Here is a 13,953-nt window from a genome sequence, read left to right as displayed (position 1 = left end):
TTTGGCGTGTAACTGCTACGTCTGTTTATTCCAAGAACTGTTGGGGCATCAGCAGAGAACAGCAAGTTATCATATCAGGAACCGCGGCGCCCCGTGCATTGCTGCGCTAGAGCTGGCCAGCCTTGCCCGCTGGCCGCTGCCGCTACAGACCAAGCCACCCACCCGAGCCGGGCCCCCACCGCCATTAATTTCCACGCAACGCAAATCGCAACGCGCTGGCTGGCGGCACAGCACAGTGCACAGAGACATTTGCCAGCGAGCCCAAATAATAATATCCCGGATAAAATAGGCAAAACTTTCCACGATTTTTTCTCGAGAAAAAAGCCCGCTGAACTGACAAAACTAAATAAAATATTCTTTCCTTCCGCTCACCACCCCCGGCATCTCGCGCTTCACCACCCCGCTCGCTCTTCACTCCCACCCACGAGCGGCTCCGCTCAGCTCCACTGGCGGCGAGATGCGGAGACAGATCCCTCCCGTCTCCCGCCTCGTACACCTCGCGGCGGCTATCGCGCTGCTCGCCGCCGCCGCGGCGGAGGCTGCGGCGCGGCGGCCGGGGGTCGTCGCGGTCAACGTGACGGGCGTGCTCTCGGCGTTCCCGGACCTCGCCGACTTCACGCGGCTGCTGGCGTCCAGCCCCGTGCTGGCCGAGCTCGCGGGCCGGTCGTCGCTGACGCTGCTCGCCGTGCCGAACGGCAACCTCCCGCAGTCGCCGTCGGCGTTCGCGGCCGCGTCGGGCGCCGACCTCGCGGACGTGCTCCGGTACCACGTCCTCCTCGAGTACCTCGCCCCCGCCGATCTCCGCCGGCTGCCGGCCTCCGGGAAGCTGGTCACGACGCTGTTCCAGACCACCGGCCGCGCCCCGGCGGACCTCGGCGCCGTCAACGTCACCACCGCGGGCGCCACGCTCGCGGTCGTCCGGTCCTCGGCGCCGTTCCCGGGGTCGAACGCCACCGTGCTCGGCGCCATCACCGCGGTGCCGTACAACCTGAGCGTGCTGGCAGTGGACGGCCTCATCGTGCCCTCAGGGTTCGACCTCGCCGCGTCCGAGACCCGCCCGCCCGCGGCCGTCAACATCACCCGCGTCCTCGCCGACGCGCGCGCCTTCAACGTCGCCGCGTCCATGCTGGAGGCGTCCGGCGTGGCGGGCGAGTTCGAGGCCGACGAGCGCGGCGCGGGGATCACGGTGTTCGCCCCCACCGACGACGCCTTCGCGGGGCTCCCCGCCGGCGACCGCCTCCAGTCCCTCCCCGCCGAGCGCAAGGCCGTGGTGCTCCGCTTCCACGTGCTCCACTCCTACTATCCGCTGGGGTCCCTGGAGTCGATCGTGAACCCCGTCCAGCCCACGCTCGCCACCGAGTTCAGCAACGCCGGCCGCTTCACCCTCAACATCACCCGCGCCAACGGCTCCGTCGCCATCGACACCGGCGTCGTGCAGGCGACCATCACGCGGACCGTCTTCGACCAGAACCCCGTCGCCGTGTTCGCCGTCTCCAAGGTGCTCCTCCCCAAGGAGATGTTCACCCGCACCGAGGGCCCCGGCGGCGCCGACTCCTCCGTCGTCGCCGCCACGGCCGCCGCGTCCTCGCCCCCGCCGGCCGCGACAGCCCCAGAGGCCGCCGAGAGCGCGCGGACGCCGCCCACGAAGCTCTCCTCCCCGCCCGCGCTCCGCGGCGGCGGGCAGGACTACGACACGGCGTCGGCGCCGGCGCCGGCGCGGGCAACCCGGTGGCGGTGTATAGCATTGGTGTACCTACTCCTACTCCCGCTACGCCTGGTATGAGATCCGGCAGGCCGCTAGCCCATTGCCACATTCCTCTTCTGCTCCATTTTTGCCTCGCTCTTGCTTTTGTTTTCGATTTTTTTTTCGGTTTGGGGTTTGCTAGAATCTGTACACTGGAAATTGGGGGGGGGGGGGGGGGGGGGGGGGAGGTGAAGATTCAAGAATCAAGAAGATGATTGAGCTGCAAAAACGAAAAAGAAAATGCAGCATCCTTTTGAGGTGGAAGAAAGAAGAAATAACAGCACCGCCATGTAAAAATCCAATCAAATCCATTCCATTTCTCTGATTCCGAGCTCGTGCTCGTCCCGCGTTGCATTGCTGCTCCAGTTCCGTTTTGCCGTGTCCGTGTGGATTCGCTTGGGGGTGGACGGGTGGTAGGAGGACGCGTCGCGCTCACCGGGCGGTGAGGGGAGTGGGGTGGGGTGGTGGTGGGTGGCTGGCAGTGAGCTGGCGGGGGGCGGGGGTGGGGACGCGGCCGTCAGGCTTGCAGGCGTCAGCGCGCCCCGGGCTAGATTCGATCGCCTTCCCCGCTCGCGTCGCCGGACGTACGCGACCAGGGATGAAAACAAAAATGGTAGTTACCGATTTCTGATAATCGTTTTCGAGATTTTACCGACTTTTAAGGCTAAACGAAAATAAAAACAATTATCAAAAAAAATGAAAATGAAAATGGTAGAAAAATATGAAAATGAAAACGAAAGTGATTTGAGCATCTTCCGATCGTTTTCGAGAAATATCATATTTTTACGGTATTCTACTGTATTTTACCCATAGAAATACCGTATTCACGTAAAATGTCAGCACACCTTGCTATCTATATTTTTAGAATGTCATCTATATTTTTAGAATGTCATATCTATATTTTTAGAGAGTCATGACTCATTATCCTAACCCTAAATCACAACCTAGCGACGTGAATTCATACGTATCCTAACCCTAAATCACAACCTAGCAACGTGAATTCATAGGACTATATATAGTTTCATGGATGACGAGATTAATGTCAAAAATTTTAGTATTATGAAATGAGATACATGTCATGGATGGACTGATATTTGGACTAATATCTTAACCATTAGTATTTGTGTATGATATATGTCAAATCATATGGTCAGCGTTGTGCTCTATGGTTTGACATATTTATCGGTTTTCAAAATATCGTTTCGATGGGTTTCGATCGTTTTCGACGTGTCCTCTCGACTGTATATTTTCATTTCCGAAATTACCATATTACCGATGTTGTTTTCATTTCCGATAATATCGTTTTGTTTTCGTTTCCAATGAAAAAAAATATGAAAGTGGAAATAGTGGAGCCTCTAGCTGATGGTTTCCAACCGTTTTCATCCCGTATTCCTCCGGGCTCTGCCACCCGCCCGCGCGCGTCTCTGCTTCTTGTTGCCCCGCCACGTCACGGCTCCGGGCCCAGGGCAGGAATTACGGCTCCTCCCCGTGGGCGCAGGAAGCAAGGGGCCAGGGCGGCCGCGGTGAAAAGCGAGAGCCCCTCCCGTCCCGTCTTTCTGCTGCTGCCGCTCTCCATCATTGGAAAGGCCGCCCTGCTATCATTGGGCCAACACCGATCGGATTGGAAGGCCGCCGGTGTGGGTGAACTGGGAACGGTGATGGGATTTCTCTCGCATTTTTCACGGCGGGTCGGATTTCTCTCGCACGGCCGTTCAGTTCGGCGCGAAGTGCAACGGGCGCCACCCTCTCTCTCACGAAGTGAAACGAGAGGCGAGGCCCCTCCGACCTCCCAGCTTTTCGTACGCAGCGGAAAGGCTCGCGAGGACTCGATTCGAGTTTTAGCGTGATCCCGGTGCGGCGATGTCCCTGCTACGTTAACATCAGGGGGCCGAGGGGCACATGGAAATGGAAGCAAAGCATCCGCCCGTGAGGCTCTCCGCACTGGGCATCTGTATATGCTACTGGAGGAGCAAATAGCGGACGAGGATGCTGCAGCGGCGTCCGCAAAAGGTCCCTGTATCGTAGCGTGGATGCGCGGTTCCGCCAAATCGAGCGGACTTCCCGGACGTCCGCAACGCCCCGCAGTGGCCCCACCTCGCGTAAGAGAGCAACCGCTCCGCGCGTCCACCTCGCCTCCGGTACTCGGCGTCGTCGCCACCGTCGCGTCGTCGCAGATCCGCGTCCTCGCCGTCGCTGCGGCCCGGCCGGCGAGGGCCTCCGGCGCCATGGCTTTGGCCGCGTTGCAGAACTTGTGGTCCAGGTCGAGATCCCTGACTTAGCAGCGGGAGAGGTCCCCGTGCGCGGCGACCCAGGGGTCCGCGAGCTGTGGCGGCGGAGGCCGCGACGAGCGGCAGCGGCCTCGCGTGTGCGCTTCCCCGGCGCCGCGAGGAGGGAGCAGTGTGCCGGCCTAGGAGCGCGCGCGCGGAGGGAGGAAGGGCGCGTGAGACAGCCGGCCGGCGCGAGATCTCGACCGCAAGCTCCGCGTCCGCCATGTCGCGCCGCTCCTCCGGCCCACCGCACAGCCGCCGCAGCGGCCACGCGCAGGCCCGCCCGCGCGCGTCTGCTGCCTCGCGACCGCGTTCACCTGCCTGCCGTCCCGCAGCAGCCCCACGCGGCGGCCGGCCGGCGGAGGGGGCGGGCGGGAGGGCGGGCGGGCGGTAGGGGCGCCGCGCGCAGCTGCTCACCCGCGGCCACGCTCCGCTCGCCGCGCGCGCTCCCCACGGCCGCGCCGCGGTCGGCTCGGAGGGAGGGAGGGAAGGGGGAGGAGCAGAGCTCCGCCGTGGTCGGCCGCGCGCGCGCTCCCCACGGCCGCTGGAGCTCCGCCGTGGCTGGCGCAGGCCTGCTCCGCCGCGGCCGGCGCGGGCTGGAGCTCCGCCGTGGCCGGCGCGGGCCTGCTCCGCTGCGGCCGGCGCGGGATGGAGCTCCGCCGTGGCCGGCGCGGGCCTGCTCTGCCGCGGCAGGCGCGAGCTGGAGCGGAGCTCCGCCGCGGCCGGCGGGGGCCACCCTGCCGCTTCGTGGAGGCGCCGGGGACGATCTGGAGGCGCACCATGGCCGCGCGCGCGCCGTTGCTCCTCCGCGCGCCGGCTAGGGAGGGCGGCGCGGCATGGAGAAAAGCGACGGAGATCCGGTGCAGTAACTGCACGTGACTGCACGTGCAGTTGTGCCGCTGACGTGGGGCCCACGCGCCGTGGGGCCCACGCGCCGGCGGCACAACTGCACGTGTACTGCACCGGAGAGAGCCAGAGATGGGGGGTGGGGCGGAGTGAACGACGGGAGCGGGAAGAACAGGAAGAGAGTGAAAAGAAAAATCTGACGCATGGCCCCATAGACTGGCAGTTGATATGGAGGAAGATATAGAGTAGAAATGAGTGTAGCAAAATTGTATATAGATAAGAGAATCTGGATAATCAAATAGAAATATTTTTTTTCGGAGAATGAATATAGAAAAACACGAATGCGGATAACCTGATGCCTAATGAACGAGGTGTTTCCTGCCGGCTCGTCGCCGGTGTGGCCGCGGGGCCCGGCCATGCCGCCGCGTCGCCGGAAGGAGGGAACATGGAAGAGCCGGGCTGTTCGGCCGGTCTGTCCTCGACTTCTCTCGGTTTGTCTTGATTTATTTCCTCTCACTATTCATTCTACAGCGGATAGGGCGATAGGGAGGGCGGCTCGACGGCTCGTGGCGTGGAAGCCTGGAAGGAGCTGTGCGTTGGTCAGTTGGACCCGTGTTTTGTCGGTCGCGGCGTGCGCCAGCTCGAACGCAACATCCGGCCACGGGCAGCATGTTCCTCCCGCGATGCGGCCACCGATTCGTTTGGCTTTGTTTGGTTCGCGTTAGTATTTTAACGTGTTAATAAATACTGTTATTTTGATCATTAATTACGATGTCAAATAAAATTAGTTTACAAAATCAACTCCAGAACTTTCGCGCGAGTGAACCTGAAGTATCTAATAAGATCTTTGATCTCGCGAGTAGAGGATGGTTACTGTAGCATCACTGTATTTAGATTTGTCGCGAAAAATTACACTCATCTCTAAAAAAATTTACAAATAGACTTTATTTAGTATTTTATGCATGCTAGATTTTTTTTCGAGAAACATGCGCGCTAGTTTTGATGAGAAACAAGGTTGTCTTTCGCGCGCTGAGGAAGAAAAAATAAAATAAAACGGTCGATCTGTTCGTGTCCGAGGGAAACGAACGATCCCGCTCGCTCGGACGTCTGATCCGTCGCGCTCCGTGCTGTTCTCACTCTCACTCACGTACCACACCACACGCCGCCCGCCTTGTCACCGTGGCCAGGGCCCACTGTGGGTGCTGCGAGTAACGGAGACGAGAGGACTTGCAGCTGCAGCTGGATGGTCATCTTGACCTGCGTTGCGATGCTGCGGGGAGGGCCAGTAACTGTGACAGAACCGCCAAATTAAAACTCAAATTAAGCTAAATGGCCATCATTTAAACACATCAGGCACATTTGGTTTAACGGTTTAATTTGACAGTCCTTTCGAAACCGACATTCCGATCGAAACAAACACCAGTAGTCCCACACGAAGGTGAGCGCAGGCAGTACAACATGACGAGTACATATGAATACGATTACAATACTGAGTAGTGTACAATGAGTTCTACAAACCCGGTTTGAATACATAAATAATATACAAGAGCCACTTTATTTTAAAACAAAGTCCGATCTAGAAAACCTGGCGTCTATGATACATGAAGCGCCGTATCGAATCACACACTCAGCCCACGGGTGTGTGATTTTGTAACTAGCAAGGACTAAACATCTGGTCCTGACACCTCCCAACCATCCGCGCCAAGCTGGATGAACTTAGCACAACAAGGGCAGAAGTCTATCTCATCTTGACCTGAAATAGTTTGAGCCACAACCCTGAGTATACTAATACTCCGCAAGGCTTACCCGACCAGTGGATATAACTTAGCCCACGTAACTAGACATGCAAGGCTTTTGGCTGCTGGTTACTTTTGCAGAAAAAGTTCTAGAAATGAGTCCTTATTTTCCCTCTTTTAGCTCCAAATTCTATATTCGTAAATCAATAACTATTATTTGCACCTGCTAAGCAATCATAACAACATGGAGTAATAATTTCTGGTAGACTCTACTAATCATCACTTAAAATCCATATAGCATCACTACGATGTGGTGCCGTGATCAAGGTGCTCATATCCGAGATGCGACGTACGGCGGATCGATCCGATTTAACCTTGCAAGGTGGACCTAACCAACACGGCACGTATTTGCCCCGTCGGACTATACATGCCAACCATTCCCCTCCCCGCCTCGAACTACAGAACCGCCCCACCTACATATAGTCAGCCGGGCTCAACGAGAGACCACCAAAAGTAAACATAGGCATCCCAATTCTCCGCGACTACCCGACTCGCCCTAAGGGGTGGTGATGAAGTTCTGTATTTTCGAAACAAGGCAGTACTCGGCTTACCGGTTTCGACTACCTCCTACTCCCGGCATGCGGTTAGTACAATTCAAACTCGATCACAGGGCCAGGCAACGAACGGTCCTTAACCGACACAGGCGGGGCTAACCTTTCCCCGCCCGGTCTCCATTTTCTTTTCCTTATCCAACCTATTCCAATATTCCATATACTCAAAATAACGAGATAACCTATATCTCGCGAGTGACCCGAAATCACTCGTCTTCTACCGAGTTCTATTAAGCATAGCATTTCTATCGTCCTCTATATACTAGTATAACTCGAGGAGACCTAGGGATCATGCAACTAGGGTTTCAAATAATTCCTGAACCTAATGCACAAGTAATAGAAACATAATATAGGTGTCATAGTTTGAAATAAACGGATGTGCACCGGGGCTTGCCTGTGGGCTGCTGCTCAGAGCTAGTGTCCACTGGGCCTTGGGCCGGGTCGTCACGAAACGCCTGCGGGGCTGGCTCCGTCTGCTCCTGCGGCTCCGCGATCACCTCGTATACGACTTCCTCGGTCGCGGATTCTATATGTATGCATATGAAATAATGAGTAAATGTTATGCATATGAGACAACGAATAAATACTAACATGACTTTGCCACTAGAGGATAAACATTAAACAATTGACAATTTACATAAAAGGATGCAAATATGGTGATAATTAACTTTAATCCTAATGCTAGAAACAATTAGAGGCCAAATTATTAATTAGAGCATGATTTACTATAAAATAAAATACGACTAGCAAAGACATTATTATTTGCCTCTTATAATTTGTATAAAAATCTACATGTAAAACAAATATTATTATACCTATACAAATAATTAAGTTTGGTTACATATTATATTCATATACTAAACTAGGTCCTATGAGTATGAAAATTTTATGGTGGATCACTCATGTTTAAAGTAAGCTACTGCAAAAATTTCATAATTTTTCGATTAACAGATCTATAGAAATTAATTAAGCATGACTAAACACAATCTAAATTATTGCAGGGGTAAAAATGTCATTTTGCCACTGTGGATATTTTACCTCCATAGATCTTACTCTAACAAATCCAACAAAATTTATTTCATATTTTTATAATTTTTCCTTGAATTTATATGGAATTTACAAGCTACAGCCGAAATTAACACAAAAATAAAAGAGATCCCCCTTACCCCACTGACCAGCGGGCCCCACTGGTCAGTGGGAGGGGCTTCTTCCCCTGCTCGGCCACGCACGGCGCGGCATGCGGCGGCGCGCCAAGCGCAGGCCAGGGGCCCCCGGCGGCGGCGGCCGGCGGCGTCCCCGCGCGGCGGCGCACCAGCAGCAGCGCCGTGGGACCCACGCGCGTGCAGCCAAGCGGCGTGGCGGTCGGCGCCGGCGGACCCTAGCGGCGGCGCTACGCAGAGGCGGCGGCGGCGCGGCTCGGGCCGGCGGCGGCGGGGTGGCGCGGGGGAAGCACCAGCGCGGCTGGGCGACCTCAGTGCGCGCGCAAACGGGGCGGAAGGGCGGCGCTAGCGGAGCCTGCGGCGTACGGCGGCGGTGGCACAGTTCGGCCGACGGCGGCATGGTCAAGAACGAGCGTGGAAACATCGCGAACGCGAAGGAACGTGGAGAGCATGAGCACCAGTGGCTCACCTAAGGTCGATTTGAGCTGCTGGGCGAAGAGAACGGGGACCGGAGGTAGGAGTTCGACGGCGGAGTGGAGCTCGGGCGGCTTTAATGGCTGGCGGCCGGAAAAGCTTCGGTTCCCGGCGATTTGGTCGATGAGGCTTGCGAAGTAGGGGTCGAGGAGGAAGCTAGGAAGGTTGTCGAGCTTTGGTTGCGGTGGATTTGGAATCTACGGAGAGGAGCTCGCGAATCGGCTGGAGACAGTGAGCTTGCTCACTCGCCGTTCATGGCGACCAGGGAAGGAGAAGGAGAGGGGAGCGAGGCGTAAACGGGAGTGAGGGCAGGTGGCGAGCTCGAGAGACATCGTGGGCGACTTGGCGGCGTCACCGACGGCCGGGAAACCGGGATCGGCGTCCACGACGGCAAGCACAGCGGTGGGGAGCTTCGGGAGAGCTCGGGCCATTACTGCGACGTGCAGAACAGGAAGAAGTATGGGAGAGGGGAGGATGGCGTATGACAGGTGGGGGCCACGTGTAAGAAATTTTCTTATTTGAATTCTAATTTTTGGGATTGTTGCAGTAACGGCATGCAGCACTCGGACCAGCTCATCGGCCAGAGAAAAATCTTAGTAGCACGTGGCACGTACTCCTACCGATGATGAGAGGTGGTACGGGCGGCAAGCACGTCGCGTGCCATGGGGATCGCAGTAGGTCCCTAGATCGCAGTAGTAGGTCAAAACGTAGGCGCGCAGGGGAGTTGGATGCGTACGGCCTGTCCTGGCGCAAGTTAAAACGTAGGCGCGCAGGGGAGTTGGATGGGGGGCGCCAGTAATGGAGCCTGCGGTGGGTCCGCACGTACGTGTTGCCGAACCGAAATCCGTATCCATGCAGGTGGGAATAATATATGACTAGAAACCTTGGCGCCCTTTTGAATGTTGAGCCATTGTTTATGTGTCCATATGGCTTGATAGCCTGTATTAGATACTATTTTTATGTAGAAATATGATAGCATATATAAATAGTAAGACTTAGAATATATACTCTGAACTATGTATTATCAGAACTATGTATTCTCTGTATACATAGCATATATGCTAAACCTCTATGGCAGGATCTCTACCATAGTTATCTCCAGTTATTCTCACATTCAAACAATATGCTATTGCACTCATCCTAAGTTGACAGTAACTATTGAAATTATATGAATTGTGAACTAACCTAAGAAGACAAAGAAATTGGATTTGAGCTGTGATTATGAGTTTAGGAGGCCCAACTTCTGTAAATTGCTCTAAATGCAAAGACAATGAGGTTTGTTATGACATCAAGAGCTTTTCTCCTGTATACAGAAGAGGTTTAGCTTCAGCCATCAATATGATGGCATCACCCGATACAAATTGTTCAGCAACTTGAGTGCCCCCAATATATCAAACTGAACTTAATCATACATCATCAGTGGGAGATGGTAGTTGTGCAGAGGTGAACTATTCTAAGCTTCAGCGGTGGCATTTAACATGGCCAAGAAACTTATGGTTACATCGTTATAAGTATGCTAACATCAGAATATGTCCCTAACGAAAAATTTAACAGGTTTAATCTGAGCCAACAGTTAAATTTATGTCTGAGAATTGTTACCTTAGGCAAGGATAGTAGCCTGGATATCTCTGATTCCTATTTACATCTTTCATCAGTTAGATCTCCTTGTCAGCTGCATATATGGACACTTTCATTCTTGTTTTTGCAAAACTCTGAATATGGTTATTTGGTCAGTAATTGAAACAACTGCATAGGCAAATCATCGAGCACATGGTGTGCATGGTCCACAAGTGAGGTGTTGCTGAGCATCAGAATATGGAATGGGAGCAGGAGCAACCACCATCGTCTGTCAACGACTGCACACGGAGCTCCAACTTAACAATTCCAAATCAAGGTTGTTGTTGTTGTTGTTGTTGTCTCAAGGCAGTACACCACGGTCTCAACCAGTGTGGTGGCGATTTCAGATGAGATAACAATGCCACCAATGTGACCGAAGCCACCAAATGGGATCCCCTGGAGGAGCACGGCGAGGCCGTTGTTGTGAAGACGGTGACAGGCTGAGGGACGGGGCTTCCGGGCTTGGCAACTCCTGCTCGTGGGGGCGCATTTCTTGGTGGTTTCGGCCCTCCTCTTCACAGCGGCACCCGAGCCCCTCCGTCTCGCTCCTTGGGACCGCACCTACAGCTTACCCCCGCTGTGGCGGCGGTGCGTCAGCGTACACCATGGGCACCTCGGTGTGGTCCTCCTCCAGAGCACCTTTTCCGCCGCATGCTGCGGGGTATGGGAGCGACTGGCAATGGCATCGGGCCTGCCTGCTGCAATGAACTGTGGCCGCAACTACTCGTGCTGCTGCAGGGAGAGCGGCGGAGAAGGTGGCTGGTACCGTCACGGCCACACTTCCGTCGCGACTACTGGAGGCGGGGGCGGGTGAGACGCTGCTTGGACGGAAGGTCGCGTGGAACGGTCCAAATGGTAAACTGAGGTAGGAAGCTTCGCGAATTCGGACTACGTGGCCTCACCAACGCTCGATTTTGGCCCGATGGCAGGGTCGGCTTTCGTCTATTAGAGATGTGCACAAAAAATTTTGTACACAGAATCTTGCTAATTAGAAATACAAAATAAAGTCTATTTATAATTTTTTTTACACATATTAGTTGTAAATCACGAGACAAATTTAATGATGGTAATTAATTTATGATTAATTTATAATTAGCGGATATTTACTGTCGCATCACTATTGCAAATCATGGATTAAGTATGCTCATTAGATTCGTCTCGCGATTTACAGTCCATCCGTCCAAAAAGTTTTGTAAATAAACTTCATTTAGTACTCTATATATGTGTCCAAACATTTGATGTGATGTTTTTGAGGGAAACTTTTAGGATCTAAGGGAGTGTTTAGTTCGTGAAATTTTTTGAATTCGGCTACTATAGCACTTTCATTTTTATTTGGTAATTAGTGTCCAATCATGGACTAATTAAGCTCAAAATATTTATCTCATCATTTACAGCTAAATTGTGCAATTTGTTATTTTTTAAAATTACATTTACTGCTCTATGTATATGTCTAAAAATTCGACGTAACAGTAAATCTTGAATTTTTTTAGAACTAAACATGACCTAACCAGACCCTATATCATTACTGCCCCAGGACCACTGTTGCTTCTGAATTGTAATTACCGCAACGTGAGAAACGCTGCGTTCTTGTCAACGAAAGCGGCCTCATACTTTCCAATCAAAGGGGGTGTTTAGTTAGTGAAAATTTTTGGTTTAAAAGTCACATCGATTATTTGATCAGATGTCGGGAAGATTTTTCAGACACTAATTAAAAAACTAATTTCAGAACTCACTTGAAAATCGCAAGACGATTTTTTTGAGATCTTTGACCGCATCATTATCACATGTGAGTTACTCTAGCACTTATGGCTAATCACGCACTAATTAGGCTCGAAAGATTCGTCTCATCGTGTGCATCTAAACTGTGCAATTAGTTTTGTTGTTTAACTAAATTTAATGTTTCATGCATGTGTTTAAAGAGGAGACAAAAATTTTTGGTCAAAAAATTTTGGGAACTAAATGGCCCCAAAGTTCTTGAAGAAACCAGGCATTGTCATGATTTCCTCTGGGTGGTCTCAAATTCTTAGAGCAAAGATAATAATTCAGCCCGCTGCTGGTTATAAAAAATACTTGCAGTCTATCTCTAATCCCACTTATACAGGGGTTAGTCTATTCATCATTAATGTATGGTCCACATGTCTCTGTTAATGCCGTTTTTCGGCACGCGTCAAAAGGATAATGAGGGGAAGAAATATCAGTTTGGAAAATGGTGATGGTCTGCAGGAGAAAAGGATCGGTCACAATTTGGTGCCGATTGGATGCCTCGGCATTGACAGACAGATTTGGTTCGAGACGCCTCGGTTTGAAAAGTGGTGTTTTTGTCTATTAAAATAGGTTTATTAGAGGTTGTGCTTTGCCGTAATCGGCTAGGATTCTGTTAGCGTGGGATATAAATATGAGCCACCGGCCATTGTAAAAGATTGATACACATCCAAACAAACAAACTTTACTACTTGCAATTTACTTTTCTGTCGGCGACTTTGCCATCTTTTTTCTTTTCTTTCGCGAGTTCTTTCAAGCCGATCAAGGACGCCTCACATTCGAGCGACTTGGTTTGCTGGTAAGTCTTCGTTTACCGAGTAAATCTGAGCTTTAGCTTCCGAGTGCATCGCTGTGGTTTCATTCAGATCTATTCAAAATTTATCGAATTTATCTAAGCTTTGATCTCGGGCGTATCGCTGTTTTCTCATTTAGATCTATTCACAATTTACCCGACTTAGTAATCTGTTTAATCGGCTGTAAGCTCCTTGTTTATCACAATAAATCCCGTAAAGTTGATTAGATCGGTTACAAGCTTAACTTTGTTCAAATCCATACATTCGTGGGTTTGCATATTGTTACCTGGCATGTGTCGGTTTTAGATCTAGCTGTCTAGTTGCATATCGGTATCGGCAGCTCATTGCCGATTCCTTGTAGATCACTTTTATTACACGTTCTTTATGCCCGATCTGCTATCGTTTTTCGTATCGGCAGAGCCTTGCCGATACGCTACGTAAGGGTGATTCGGAAATCCAGTCGATACACTCTTGAATTTGACGGTTTTCTGTTTTCTTGTCAATTTACAGGTCAAATTGACTGGCACGCCTTAGTTTGAATCAAGTGCATTCCAAACTTAGCTTACGGGGCTCTCGGGCGTGTCAACAGTCTCTCGCACAAGTTTTCTTAATTTTTATGTCAAAACTAAATTTACAGTCCGCTTCCTCTCTCTCCTCTTTCATTCACCTCATCATTTCAGCCTGCTTGCATCTGCTAACTGAGATCGGTGTGATGTGCCTTGCGCCGCGCTCACGCGCACACTTGCCAACCTGCCTGTCTGTGAAGTCATTGTTAGAGTAGCCCGGTCCAGCCCAACAATCAAACTCCTAGTATATTACAACAAAAAACGAGACTCAGAACGGCCCGCATGAGCCCAACTCAGTCCTCGTAACGAAAAAATCAAGGCCTTTAATATAAAAGGCCCAAAATCATAAAGAGTCCATTTCACCTCAGCCCGGTACA

General features: G+C 52.1%; 1 protein-coding gene across 1 annotated transcript; it reads left to right on the top strand.

Moving 5' to 3' along the window:
- The first annotated feature begins 350 nt into the window (after window positions 1-350).
- On the top strand, window positions 351-2,078 carry LOC120665247 (fasciclin-like arabinogalactan protein 4). Its single transcript, XM_039944746.1, has one exon. The coding sequence runs from the start codon at window positions 458-460 to the stop codon at window positions 1,781-1,783; it is 1,326 nt and encodes a 441-aa protein (XP_039800680.1). The 5' UTR covers window positions 351-457; the 3' UTR covers window positions 1,784-2,078.
- The last annotated feature ends 11,875 nt before the right edge of the window (window positions 2,079-13,953 follow it).

This window comes from Panicum virgatum, chromosome 3N (genome assembly GCF_016808335.1).
Source record: "Panicum virgatum strain AP13 chromosome 3N, P.virgatum_v5, whole genome shotgun sequence".
In the NCBI taxonomy this organism is placed as follows: domain Eukaryota; kingdom Viridiplantae; phylum Streptophyta; class Magnoliopsida; order Poales; family Poaceae; genus Panicum; species Panicum virgatum.
This window is presented reverse-complemented; position numbering and strand designations above follow the sequence as displayed.